The sequence below is a fragment of the Mobula hypostoma genome, chromosome 1, assembly GCF_963921235.1.
Source record: "Mobula hypostoma chromosome 1, sMobHyp1.1, whole genome shotgun sequence".
Classification (NCBI taxonomy): Eukaryota; Metazoa; Chordata; class Chondrichthyes; order Myliobatiformes; family Myliobatidae; genus Mobula; species Mobula hypostoma.
Window position 1 is genome coordinate 516,105 of NC_086097.1, and position 14,275 is coordinate 530,379.

The 14,275-nt window shown below is 46.8% G+C and overlaps 1 protein-coding gene across 9 annotated transcripts in view; it reads right to left on the bottom strand.

Moving 5' to 3' along the window:
- The window catches only part of tmem63c (transmembrane protein 63C), a 342,578-nt gene that overhangs the window by 22,082 nt on the left and 306,221 nt on the right, over positions 1-14,275 (bottom strand). For all 9 annotated transcript variants that reach the window (XM_063042821.1, XM_063042830.1, XM_063042849.1 and 6 more), the window contains one exon: positions 1,797-1,871. In XM_063042821.1, the coding sequence (XP_062898891.1) occupies positions 1,797-1,871 (75 nt within the window). The remainder of the gene's footprint in view (positions 1-1,796; positions 1,872-14,275) is intronic.

The window sequence follows — 14,275 nt, forward strand, 5'->3', positions numbered from 1 at the left end:
GGGGTAAGGTATTGGTGTGGATGGAGAATTGGTTAGCAGACAGGAAGCAAAGAGTGGGAATAAACGGGACCTTTTCAGAATGGCAGGCGGTGACTAGTGGGGTACCGCAAGGCTCAGTGCTGGGACCCCAGTTGTTTACAATATATATTAATGACTTGGATGAGGGAATTAAATGCAGCATCTCCAAGTTTGCGGATGACACGAAACTGGGTGGCAGTGTTAGCGGTGAGGAGGATGCTAAGAGGATGCAGAGTGACTTGGATAGGTTGGGTGAGTGGGCAAATTCATGGCAGATGCAATTTAATGTGGATAAATGTGAAGTTATCCACTTTGGTGGCAAAAATAGGAAAACAGATTATTATCTGAATGGTGGCCGATTAGGAAAAGGGGAGGTGCAACGAGACCTGGGTGTCATTATACAGCAGTCATTGAAAGTGGGCACACAGGTACAGCAGGCGGTGAAAAAGGCGAATGGTATGCTGGCATTTATAGCGAGAGGATTCGAGTACAGGAGCAGGGAGGTACTACTGCAGTTGTACAAGGCCTTGGTGAGACCACACCTGGAGTATTGTGTGCAGTTTTGGTCCCCTAATCTGAGGAAAGACATCCTTGCCATAGAGGGAGTACAAAGAAGGTTCACCAGATTGATTCCTGGGATGGCAGGACTTTCATATGAAGAAAGACTGGATGAACTGGGCTTGTACTCATTGGAATTTAGAAGATTGAGGGGGGATCTGATTGAAACGTATAAAATCCTAAAGGGATTGGACAGGCTAGATGCAGGAAGATTGTTCCCGATGTTGGGGAGGTCCAGAACGTGGGGTCACAGTTTGAGGATAAAGGGGAAGCCTTTTAGGACCGAGATTAGGAAAAACTTCTTCACACAGAGGGTGGTGAATCTGTGGAATTCTCTGCCACAGGAAACAGTTGAGGGCAGTTCATTGGCTATATTTAAGAAGGAGTTAGATATGGCCCTTGTGGCTACGGGGATCAGGGGGTATGGAGGGAAGGCTGGGGCGGGGTTCTGAGTTGAATGATCAGCCATGATCATAATAAATGGCAGTGCAGTCTCAAAGGGCCGAATGGCCTACTCCTGCACCTATTTTCTATGTTTCTATGTTATTATTCAAACTTCAGAGTTGTAAATGCAGACAGATTTATCACTGAGGAACCTAATGATCTGGAGTATGTCCTCTTTTCGTTACTACCATTGGGGACAAGGTCCAAAAGTCAGAAGATAAAGCAATTCAGGAACAGCTTCTTCCCCTCTACCATCAGATTTCTGAACAGCCAATGAACCCATGAATACTACCTTGTTATTTTTTTTTGCAGTTTATTTCTTATTGTAACCTTTAGCTGACTGGTGGTGAAGTGGCATCCACACTGGACTTCAAGCGAGTGGCCCCAGGTTCAAATCTGGCCGGCTCCTTGCACACTTTCCATCTGTGCAAGGCGAGCATCGAGCTAGCATCTTGGCCTCAGAAGAAACAATGCTAAAAGAAACAACAAGGTTGCCAACCAATGCGCCACTAGGCATGGAGAGGATTAACAACAACCTGTAGCATCTTTCATGACTTGTGCTGTACTACTGCCAAAAAACAACAGATTTCATATCATCTGTCAGTGATAATAAAAGTGATTCTGATTCTGACTTGATCTTGAGTAAGTGTAACCCTAAATTCAGCCTGACTGCTGCCAACACATTGACAGTAATTCAATAAACAAGCACCAAGCAAGTGAGGAACACCAGAGGGGAATATTACCTGTGATATCTCCCCCATTTTTCTTTCACTTACGTTGGAATTTGGTGTGGAGGACACACTGCTCCTCTCTCCGTCTACGAACATGCAGTCCTGCTGAGGCTCCGTCAGCTGAGAACAGATCAGAATCGAAATAAGATCTCACAACATCAGATTGGACTGAAATCAGGATTCGTGTTTGAAAGGGGAAAGTGCAGTGTGCGAGGTGGCTGAGCAGTGACAAGACACTGTAAGTCAATGTAAGGTCGGTCCTTTTTCAGTCATGAGTTCAGAGGAAGAAATGGCAGTCATTGGAGTCAGACATTCTGCTTGTGGAATGGGGGACATCAGAGGGAGCCTGGTGTCATCTTACAATATGGCCCAGCCCAGTCCATCACAGGCAAAGCCCTCCCCGTCACTGAGCACATCTACACAGAGCACTGTCACAGGAAAGCAGCATCCATCATCAAGAACCCCACTATCAAGGTCATGCTGCCTTCTCACGGCGGCCATCAGGAAGAAGGTACAGGAGACTTAGGACCCAGGCCACCTGGTTCAGGAACAGTTATTACTCCTTAACCATCAAGCTTGTGAACCCGAGGGGATAACTTCACTTTACCTACCCTATTACAGAACTGATTCCACAACCTCTGAACTTGATATTTATCGCTGATTTATTTATTTGTTTTATTTTTATTTTTGTATTTTCACATTGGTTGTTTGTCCATCCTGTTGGGTGCGGTCTTTCACTGATTCTATTGTGTTTCTTTGTATGTACTGTGAATGCCCACAAGAAAATGAATCTCAGGGTTGTATTTGGTGACATATACACTTTGAAAATAAATTTACCTTGAACTTTGAGCTTAGGAAATAAGGTTGAGTGAGTGTGGAAGCAGGCAAGAGGCTTCGAGACAGACCCATGGATATGCGAGGAATGGAGGGTTTGGATTAGTGCAGGCAGAAGGGATTGGTTTACTGCTCTGCACAGACATGGTGGGTGAGAGGGCAGTCCCTGTGCTGTACTTTTCTGATTTCTATCAGTAATGTCTGTTGCTGAGGGAGGATGTGCTCTGAGTAGGAGTGGAAATAAAAGAGGTTTACTCGAATGAGTGTGTCTGAATACTGCCAGTGGGGATGTCTGGATTAATATAAGTATTCTATTACCATCTCCTGGGGCAGAATTACAGCTGGAAATTCTGTGTGTATGTGGGTTAGTGAAGATAGTGAAGATGAACCAGGACTTTCCAAAGGGAATGTAATAGAGATGTGAAGAGGAGCAGAAAGGATTGCTCTCCCGGGAGCTGGCATGGACTGATAGTGGCTAATATTGATTAGCGCAATATCGATTTGGTTAAAGCAGGTGCCTGGCCTGGTAAGTGTGCAACAGGTGGGCCATGCTGAGAGAAACTGAAGAATGGAAACCCGCAATTGGTTTAATATGTACACACCAGCAATTTGAGTGAGAGGGCAGTTAATGTTTCAAGTCTATGAACTTTCTCCAGCAAGAAGCAGCAAGTGTTAGATATCAAACATGTCAGTGTAGAGAACCGATGCAGGAGACTTAATGGCACAAGTGATGTGATGTTGGCTGGAGAAGGAGTGTTTAACTCAGCTGAGCTGACTGGGGAAGGAAATAGGGTCGGTGAAGGAAAATGTGGAGAGAAGGAACAAATAGGAATTAGACATTGCTGGAACACTGCAGCTACTGGAAACCTGGAATATGACTGTTGTCTAGTCAGCTTATGATAGGAACGATGTCATTTACCTGGTAAAGGTGAAAAGATTCATAAGGTTGTTACCAACACTGGAGAGCTTGGCCAGGTCTGGGACTGGTTATCCTGGAGTGAGGAAGGCTGAGGGGTGACCTTTTAGAGGTTTATGAAATTATGAGCGGCAGAGATAAGGTGAATGGTTACATACTTGGGGAATTTAAAACAAATTTGCTGTTTTGAGACAAAGTAGGGTGGATAACTCCCCAGGGCCTGACAAAGTGTTCACTCGGACTCTGTGGGAGGAAATGCAGAAATTACAGGGGTCTGAGCAGAGATACTTAAATCATCCGTAGCAACAGATGAGGTTCCGGAGGATTGGAGGATAGCTAACATTATTACGCTGCTCAAAAAATAAACCAGGAAGTTATAGACTGGTTAACCTGACATCAGAGGTGGGAAAGTTATTGGAAGTATCATGAGTATTTGGATAGACATGGACTGATGATGAGTAGTCAGCATGGCTTCATACATGGTACGTTGTGTCTAACCAATCTTATAGAGATTTTCAAGGAAGTTGCCAGGAAAGTTGATGAAGGCAAGGCAGTGGATGGTCAAGAAGGTTCAGTCACTGGGCATTCAAAATAAGGTAGTAAGTTGCATAAGACAGTGACATTGTGGCAGTAGCCAGAGTGTACGAAAATAGAAGAGTACAGCACAGAAACAGGCCATTTGGCCCACAATATTGTGCCGAACCAGCTAAAAAGAAAATCAAAAACACCCAAACACTAATCCTTCCTATCTACACCATGTCCATATCCCTCCATCTTCCTCACTTCCATGTGCCTATCCAAACATCTTGTAAAAACCTATAATGTACAGTATTTGCCTCTACCACCATACCAGGCAGTACACTCCAGGTATCCGTGACTCTGAGTAGAATACTGAACTCTCACACCCCTCATATGTTAACTCCTTCATTCCCAGAATCAGCCCCATGAACCTCCTCTGGACTCCCTCCCTCCAATAACAACACATCCTTACTGAGATATGTGGCCCAGAACTGTTGTCAATACTCCAAGTGCAGCCTGCCTAGTGTCTTATAAAGCCTCCTGGTTCTTACATTCTATTTCCCTTGAAATAAATGCCAACATTGCATTTGCCTTCTTTACCACAGATTTAACCTGTAAATTAACCTTCTGGGAGTCTTGCACGAGGACTCCCAAGTTCCTTTGCACCTCTGATGTTTGAATTTTCTCCCATTTAGGTAATAGACTGCACTTCTGTTCCTTTTACCAAATTGCATTATCATACATTTCCCAACACTGTGTTCCATCTGCCACATTTTTGCCCATTCTTCCAATTTGCCTAAGAACTTCTGCAAATGCATTGCTTCCTCAGCACTACCTACCCATCCACCTATCTTTGTATCATCTGCAAATTTTGCTACAAACCATCAATTCCAAATCATTCACAATATGAAAAGCAGCAGTCCCAATACTGACCCCTGAGGAACACCACTAGTCACTGGCAACCAACAAGAAAAGGCCCCCTTTATTTCCACTCACTGTCTCCTGCCTGTCAGCCATTCTTCTATCCAAGCCAGTATCCTTCCTGTAACACCATAAGATTTTATCTTGTTAAACAGCTTCATGTGAGGCACTTTATCAATGCCTTCTGAAAATCTAAGTAAATGACATCCACTGACTCTCCTTTGTCCACTCTGCTAGTTACTTGCTCAAAGAATTCTAACAGATTTGTCAGGCAAGATTTGCTTTACTGGAACCATGCTTACATTAACTTGTATTATCTTTAGTCTCCAAGTGCCCTGAAACCTCGTCCTTAATAATGGACTTAAACACTTTCTTAACCACAAACAACAGGAATTCTGCAGATGCTGGAAGGGGATGGCGTTTTTGCAAGAGACAGGGTGAGAAGAGGAATAGTCCAGATAGTTGTGAGAGTCAGTAGGCTTATAGTAGACATCAGTGGATAAGCTGTCTCCAGAGACAGAGACAGAAAGATCTAGAAAGGGGAGGGAGGTGTCAGAAATGGACCAGGTAAACTTGAGGGCAGGGTGAAAGTTGGAGGCAAAGTTAATAAAGTTAACGAGTTCTGCATGCGTGCAGGAAGCAGCGCCAATGCAGTCGTCGATGTAGCGAAGGAAAAGTGGGGGACAGATACCAGAATAGGCACGGAACATAGATTGTTCCACAAACCCAACAAAAAGGCAGGCATAGCTAGGACCCATACGGGTGCCCATAGCTACACCTTTAGTTTGGAGGAAATGGGAGGAGCAAAAGGAGAAATTATTAAGAGTAAGGACTAATTCTGCTAGACGGAGCAGAGTGGTGGTAGAGGGGAACTGATTAGGTCTGGAATCCAAAAAGAAGCGTAGAGCTTTGAGACCTTCCTGATGGGGGATGGAAGTATATAGGGACTGGACATCCAAGGTGAAAATAAAGCGGTGGGGGCCAGGGAACTTAAAATCATCGAAAAGTTTAAGAGCGTGAGAAGTGTCACGAACATAGGTCGGAAGGGATTGAACAAGGGGTGATAAAACAGTGTCGAGGTATGCAGAAACGAGTTCGGTGGGGCAGGAGCAAGCTGAGACAATAGGTCGGCCAGGACAGGCAGGTTTGTGGATCTTGGGTAGGAGGTAGAAACGGGAAGTGCGGGGTGTGGGAACTATAAGGTTGGTAGCAGTGGATGGGAGATCCCCTGAGCGGATAAAGTCGTTGATAGTGTGGGAGACAATGGCCTGGTGCTCCTTAGTGGGGTCACGATCGAGGGGTAAATAAGAGGAGGTATCCGCGAGTTGTCGCTGTGCCTCGGCAAGGTAGAGGTCAGTACGCCAGACTACAACAACACCCCCCTTACCAACGGGTTTAATAATAATGTTAGGATTAGTGCGGAGGGAGCGGAGAGCAGAGCGTTCCGAAGGAGTGAGGTTGGAATGGGGACAAGGTGCGGTGAAGTCGAGACGGTTAATGTCCCGTCGGCAGTTGGCAATAAAGAGATCCAGAGCAGGCAGAAGACCAGAGCGGGGTGTCCATGAAGAAGAGGAGGGATGAAGACGGGAGAAGGGGTCATCGGTGGGGGTGGAAGAGTCCTTGCCGAAGAAGTAGGCTCGGAGACGGAGACGGCGGAAGAAAAGTTCCGCATCATGGCGAACACGGAACTCGCTGAGGTGTGGGCGAAGGGGGACAAACGTGAGGCCCTTACTGAGAACAGAGCGTTCTGCCTCCGACAGTTGAAGGTCGGAGGGGATGGTAAAGACCCGGCACGGATGAGAGCTGGGATCAGAGGGGGGAGGGGGGAGGCTGGTGGTGTCAATGGAGAGGGGAGGGTTGGGGTGAGAGGAAGATGGAGCCTCTGAGGGCCCAGGAGCTGACGGTGGGATCTGAGGAAGACGGGGCTGCGGAGTGGTGGTGGGGGAAGGGGAGACGGGAGTCACAACAGCAGCACATAAAGACCCGGCCTGGAGTTCAAGGCTGGAGTCGCAGTTGGTGGTTGCGCGATCGCTTTGAATGTCTCCATGGTCGTTGCTGGAGTCCGGGTTTTGAATATGTCCTGAGGTGTTGGAGCCGCCGAGACCAACGGCAGAAGCCGCAACCGAAAGTTCATGCCTGCTAGCGTCGGGGCCGGCAGGCTCTGGAGTCCGTAGATGTAAGATCTTGCGATCTTTGCCTAACATGACAAAGTCAAAGAAACGGCGATTGCAGGCGTGGATCCGACGGAGGATGAAATAGCGGGTAGGACCATTACAGAAGATCTTGCGATCTTTGCCTAACATGACAAAGTCAAAGAAACGGCGATTGCAGGCGTGGATCCGACGGAGGATGAAATAGCGGGTAGGACCATTACAGAAGATCTTGCGATCTTTGCCTAACCCCTGTCTCTTGCAAAAACGCCATCCCCTTCTCGCAATTCCTCCGTCTCCGCCGCATCTGCTCTCAGGATGAGGCTTTTCATTCTAGGACGAGGGAGATGTCTTCATTTTTTAAAGAAAGGGGCTTCCCTTCCTCCACTATCAACTCTGCTCTTAAACGCATCTCCCCCATTTCACGTACATCTGCTGTCACTCCATCCTCCCACCACCCCACTAGGAATAGGGTTCCCCTGGTCCTCACCTACCACCCCACCAGCCTCCGGGTCCAACATATTATTCTCCGTAACTTCCGCCACCTCCAACGGGATCCCACCACTAAGCATATCTTTCCCTCCCCGCCTCTCTCTGCATTCCGCAGGGATCGCTCCCTACACAACTCCCTTGTTCATTCGTCCCCCCCATCCCTCCCCACTGATCTCCCTCCTGGCACTTATCCGTGTAAGCGGAACAAGTGCTACACATGCCCTTACACTTCCTCCCTTACCACCATTCAGGGCCCCAAACAGTCCTTCCAGGTGAGGCATCACTTCACCTGTGAGTCGACTGGGGTGATATACTGCGTCTGGTGCTCCCGATGTGGCCTTTTATATATTGGTGAGACCCGACGCAGACTGGGAGACCGCTTTGCTGAACATCTACGCTCTGTCCGCCAGAGAAAGCAGGATCTCCCAGTGGCCACACATTTTAATTCCACATCCCATTCCCATTCTGACATGTCTATCCACGGCCTCCTCTACTGTAAAGATGAAGCCACACTCAGGTTGGAGGAACAACACCTTATATTCCGTCTGGGTAGCCTCCAACCTGATGGCATGAACATTGACTTCTCTAACTTCCGCTAGGCCCCACCTCCCCCTCGTACCCCATCTGTTACTCTTTTTAATGCACACATTCTTTCTCTCACTCTCCTTTTTCTCCCTCTGTCCCTCTGAATATACCTCTTGCCCATCCTCTGGGTCACCCCCCCCCGTCTTTCTTCCCGGACCTCCTGTCCCATGATCCTCTCGTATCCCCTTCTGCCTATCACCTGTCCAGCTCTCGGCTCCATCCCTCCCCCTCCTGTCTTCTCCTATCATTTTGCATCTCCCCCTCCCCCTCCAGCTTTCAAATCCCTTACTCACTCTTCCTTCAGTTAGTCCTGACGAAGGGTCTCGGCCTGAAACGTCGACTGCGCCTCTTCCTATAGATGCTGCCTGGCCTGCTGCGTTCACCAGCAACTTTGATGTATGTTACTTTCTTAACCACTCTGGTTCAGCTAACTGGCCTATAATTTCCTCTCTTTTGTTTTCCTCCCCTTTTAAAGAGTGCAGTGCCATTTGCAATTTTCCAGTCCTCTGGGACCATGCGGGAATCAGGTGATTCTTGAAAGATCATGACCAATGCATCTGTTATTTCTTCAGCAAACTCTTTCAAGACTCTAGGGTGTAGTCCATCTAGTCCAGGACTCACCCACCTTAAGACTTTTCAGTTTGCCAAGTACTTTTTCCTTTGCAATAGCCAATGCCTCACTCCTGCTAACCGACCACTCACAAACCTCTGGCATACAGCTAGTGTCTTCCACAATAAAGACTGAAGCAAAGTACTTATTAAGTTCATCTGCCATTTCTTCATCCCCATTACTACCTCACCAGCATCATTTTCCTGTGGTTCAATATCAACTCTCACATCCCTTTTACTCTTTATATAACCGGAAAAACGTTTTCTATCCTGCTTTATATTATCAGCTAGTTTGCCCTCACTTTTCATCTTTTCCCTTCTTATAGCTCTTTTTACTAGCCTTTTGTTGGATTTTAAAAGCTTCCCAATCATAAGACCATAAGACATAGCAGCAGAAGTAGGCCATTTGGCCCATCGAGTATGCCCCGCCATTCAATCATGGGTTGATCCAATTTTTGCAGTCATCCCCACTCCCTTGCCTTCTCCCCATACTCTTTGGTATCATCATCCCACTTTTGCCACCTTATATGCCTCTTCCTTGACTTTTATACAGTTCTTAACTCCCCTCATCAGCCACGGTTGCCTAGCCCCGCCATTTGAGAACATCTTAGTCTGTGGGACAAATCTATCCTGCGCCTTGTGAACTGTTCCCAGAAACTCCAGCCACCTCTGCTCTGCCATCATCCCTGCCAGTATCCCCCTCCAATCCACCTGGGCAAGCTCTTCTCTCATGCCTCTGTAATTCCCTTTATTCCATTGCAATACTGATACATGTGACTTCTTCCTCTCAAACTGCAGTATGAATTCAATTATATTATGATCACTGCCTCCTAAGGGTTCCTTTACATTGAGCTCCCTAATAAGATATTAGATTAGATTACAGCGAGACATTGATAGGATGCAAAACTGGGCTGAGAAGTGGCAGATGGAGTTCAACCCAGATAAGTGTGAAGTGGTTCATTTTAGTAGGTCAAATGTGATGGCAGAATATAGTATTAATGGTAAGACTCTTGGCAGTGTGGAGGATCAGAGAGATCTTGGGGTCCGAGTCCATAGGACACTCAAAGCAGCTGCGCAGGTTAAGAAAGCTTACGGTGTATTGGCCTTCATCAATCATGGAATTGAATTTAGGAACTGAGAGGTAATGTTGTAGCTATATAGGACCCTGGTCAGATCATACTTGGAGTACTGTGCTCAGTTCTGGTCGCCTCACTACAGGAAGGATGTGGAAGCCATAGATAGGCAACGGTGGTGGAGGTGGATACGACAGAGTCTTTTAAGAGACTTTTAGATAGATGGTACATGGAGCTTAGTAAAATAGAGGGCTATGGGTAAGCCTAGTAATTTCTAAGGTAGGGACATGTTTGGCACAACTCTGTGGGCCGAAGGGCCTGTATTGTGCTGTAGGTTTTCTATGTTTCTATATGCGTTATTACACAACACCCAGGCTAAGACAGCCTTTCCCTGAGTTGGCTTTAAGCACAAGCTGCTCTAAAAAGCCAACTCGTCAGCATTTGACAAATTACCTCTCTTGCGATCTGTCACCAGCCAGGTTTTCCTAATCCCCGTGCATATTGAAGTTTCCCCATGATAGTTATGACATTACCCTTATTACAGGCCTTTTCCAGCTTCCTTTGCAATCTCAACTCCACATCTTGGCTACTACTTGGAGGCCTATATATGATTCCCATACTGGTTTTTTTACCTTTACAATTTCTAAACTCCATGCACAAAGATTCAACATTCTCTGACCCCATGTCACCTCTTTCTAAAGCTGTAATTCCATTTCTGACCAATAGCCACACCACCACATAGGACTTCCTGCCCGGCCTTTTGATACAAAGTATATCTTTTGATGTTAAACCCCCAACTATGACCTTCTTTCACGCAGGACTCAGTGGTGCCCGGAACGTCATACTGACCAATCTCTAATTGCGCCACAAGTTTGTCCACCGTATTCCGACTGCTACTGCTCCTTCAGTTCTGTGTTCTTCGCCCTCAAGACATAAGATTTTATCTTGTTATGCAGCCCTATCTGTGGCACCTTATCAAATGCCCTTTGAAAATCCAAATAAATGACATCCACTGCCTCTCCTTTGTCCACCTGCTTGTGCTTCCTCGAAGAACTCTAACAGATTTGTCAGGCAAAATTTTCCCTTTGTAGGAGGCAGCGAGTAGGAATTTCCTTTTCTGGTTGGCTGGCAGTGCCTAGTGGCTGCACAGGTCGTTGTTGGGACTGCTTCTTTTTATGCAGACTGTCAGTGATTTAGATGATGGAATAGATGGCTTTGTTGCCAAGTTTGCAGATGATACGAAGATTGGTGGAGGGGCAGGTAGTGTTGAGGAAATAGGCAGGATGCAAAAGGACTTAGACAGATTAGGAGTATGGGCAAGAAAGTGGCAAATGAAAGACAATGTTGAAATGCATGGTCATGCACTTTGATAGTATAAGTGAATATGCAGACTCTTTTCCAAACGGAGAAAATCCAAAAAGCTGAGATGCAAAGGGACTTGGGAGTCCTTGTGCAGAACACCCTAAAGGTTAACTTGCAGGTAGAGTTGGTGATGCAACGTTAGCATTCATTTTCAAGAGGTCTAGAATACAAGAGGAGGGATGTGATATTGAGGCTCAAATAGGCATTGGCGAGGCCTCACCTTGAGTATTGTAAATGGTTTTAGGCTCCTCATCTAAGAAAAGATGTGCTGGCATTAGAGATGGTTCAGAGAAGGTTAACAAGGATGATACTGGGAATGAAAGGGTTTTAAACATAGAACATAGAACATAGAATAGTACAGCACAGTACAGGCCCTTCGGCCCACAATGTTGTGCTGACCCTCAAACCCTGCCTCCCAGATGGGTCGAACTCCATCTGCCACTTCTCAGCGCAATTCTGCATCCTATCAATGTCTCTCTGCAATCTTTGACAATCCTCTACACTATCTACAACACCACCAACCTTTGTGTCGTCTACAAACTTGCCAACCCACCCTTCTACCCCCACATCCAGGTCGTTAATAAAAATCACGAAAAGTAGAGGTCCCAGAACAGATCCTTGTGGGACACCACTAGTCACAATCCTCCAATCTGAATGTATTCCCTCCACCACGACCCTCTGCCTTCTGCAGGCAAGTCAATTCTGAATCCACCTGGCCAAACTTCCCTGGATCCCATGCCTTCTGACTTTCTGAATAAGCCTACCGTGCTGCCCCATCTTGTACACTGACTGCAGTATTCACATTTCCACCCACAGCTGACTTTAAATGGTTTTAACAGTTATTATCATAACATTGTATTCATTGCATCCAAAAGTAAAATGAGGATTGTGCTTATGTAGTTATTTAAAAAAAAATCAAATAGTTCTAGGATTTTGAAATGTATCAAATGCAATTAATTTTGGAGTGTGGTGCATTCTGTGAAGGCTAATTTCATAATTAAGTATCTCTGCTATCTCCTCCAGTTCCATACACACTTTTCCACTGTCACACTTGATTAGTTCTATTCTCTCATGTCTTATCCTCTTGCTCTTCACGTACTTGTAGACTGTCTTGGGGTAAGACAATCCCTCCATGACTTCCTCCTTTTCCACAGCCGTGACACTATCTCTGATCAGCAGTGCCATGCTCCCACCTCTTTTGCCTCCTTCCCTGTCCTTTCTGAAACACCTCTAAGTAACCACCCCTGCCCCTCTCCATCCAAGTCTCTGTAATGGCCACAAGATCATAGCTCCAAGTACTGATCCATGCTCTAAGCTCATCCACTTTGTTCATGATGCTTATTGCATTAAAATAGACACATCTCAACCCATCGAACTGAGCACATCCCTTCTCTATCGCCTGCCTATCTTCCCTCACACACCGTCTCCGAGCTTCCTCTATTTGTGAGCCAACAGCCCCTTCCTCTGTCTCTTCAGTTCTGTTCCCACCCTTCAGCAATCAAGTTTAAACTCTCCCCAATAGTCTTAACAATCTTCCCTGCCAGAATATTGGTCCCCCTCAGATTCAAGTGCAAACCGTTCTTTTTTGTACAGGTCACGCCTGTCCCAAAAGAGGTCCCAATGATCCAGAAATCTGAATGCCTGCCCCCTGCTCCAATCCCTCAGCCACGCATTTATCCTCCACCTCACTCCTTTTTGTGTTCGTCCATCGTTGTCCATGAGGACCTCGACACTATTATGATGGTGTCAAGACTAGCACGTGATTTGGATTTAAGTGAGGGAGAGTTGCACAGCGTCTGCCTCACTCTCTCTTCCCAAATCCCATCTGGATCCAGTGGCAAGACAGAGTCGACAGCTACGGGGAGCCACAGGTGAGAGCTGAGTGCCAGGTGGGGACCAACGGTGGACTAACTGCCTTGAAAAGGACGCAACATGTTCCCCCACCAGAGATGCTACCCCTCCCTGACACCCCACCTCACTCTATTCCTATACTCACTGTCACTTGGCACAGTCAGTAATCCCAAGATTATTACCTTTAAGGTCCTGCTTCTCAACTTCCTTTCTAACTGCCTGTAGTCTGTTTTCAGGACCTCCTCCCTTTTCCTACCTATGTCATTGGTACCAATATGTACCACGACCTCTGGCTGTTCACCTTCCCACTTCAGGATATTGTGGAGGCAATCAGAAACATCCCGGACTCTGGCACCTGGGAGGCAAACTACCATCCGAGTTTCTTTCCTGCATCCACAGAATCTCCTGTCTTATCCCCTAACTATAGCGTCCCTTATCACTGCTGCCATCCTGTTCCTTTCCCTACCCTTCTGAGCCACAGGGCCAGACTGTGTGCCAAAGGCACGGCCACTATTGCTTCCCCCAGGTAGGCTGTCTCCCCCACTAGTACTCAATCAGGAGTACTTATTGTTAAGGGGGACAGCCACAGGGTACTCTCTAGTATCTGACACCTGCCCTTCCCTCTCCTGACTGTTACCAACGTATCTGTCTCCTGTAGTCCCGATCTGACTACCTGCTTATAGCTGCTCTCCATCACCTCCTCACTTTCCCTGAGCAGACGAAGGTCAGCAAGCTGCAACTCCAGTTCCCTAACCCGGTCCCTAAGGAGCTGCAGCTCGACACACCTGGAGCAGGTATGGCCTTCCAGGAGGCTGGGAGTCTCCCGGACTTCCCACATCTGACACTCAGTACAGAACACCGGCCTCACAGACATACTTCCTGTTTCTATTCTTCACAAGTAACCTACCTCTCCTCAATCTGTTATCGCTGAAGCCCCGTTGAGGCAAAGCCCTCCTACTCTGACTCCCTCTACAATTCGCTGGCTCTATAAAGCTGTCACCTTTTAAACTCTTGGCACTGGTCTAACTTGCTGACGCCAACGCGCTTGCACAGTCATCCCTCGATTCCTTGTCAGTCACAGTTGCCTAGCCCTGCCATTTGAGAATAACTTCTTCTGTGGGACATATCTAACCTGCGCCTTGTGAACCATTCCCAGAAACTTCAGGCACCTCTGCTCTCCCATCATCCCAGCCAGTATCCTCCTCCAATCCA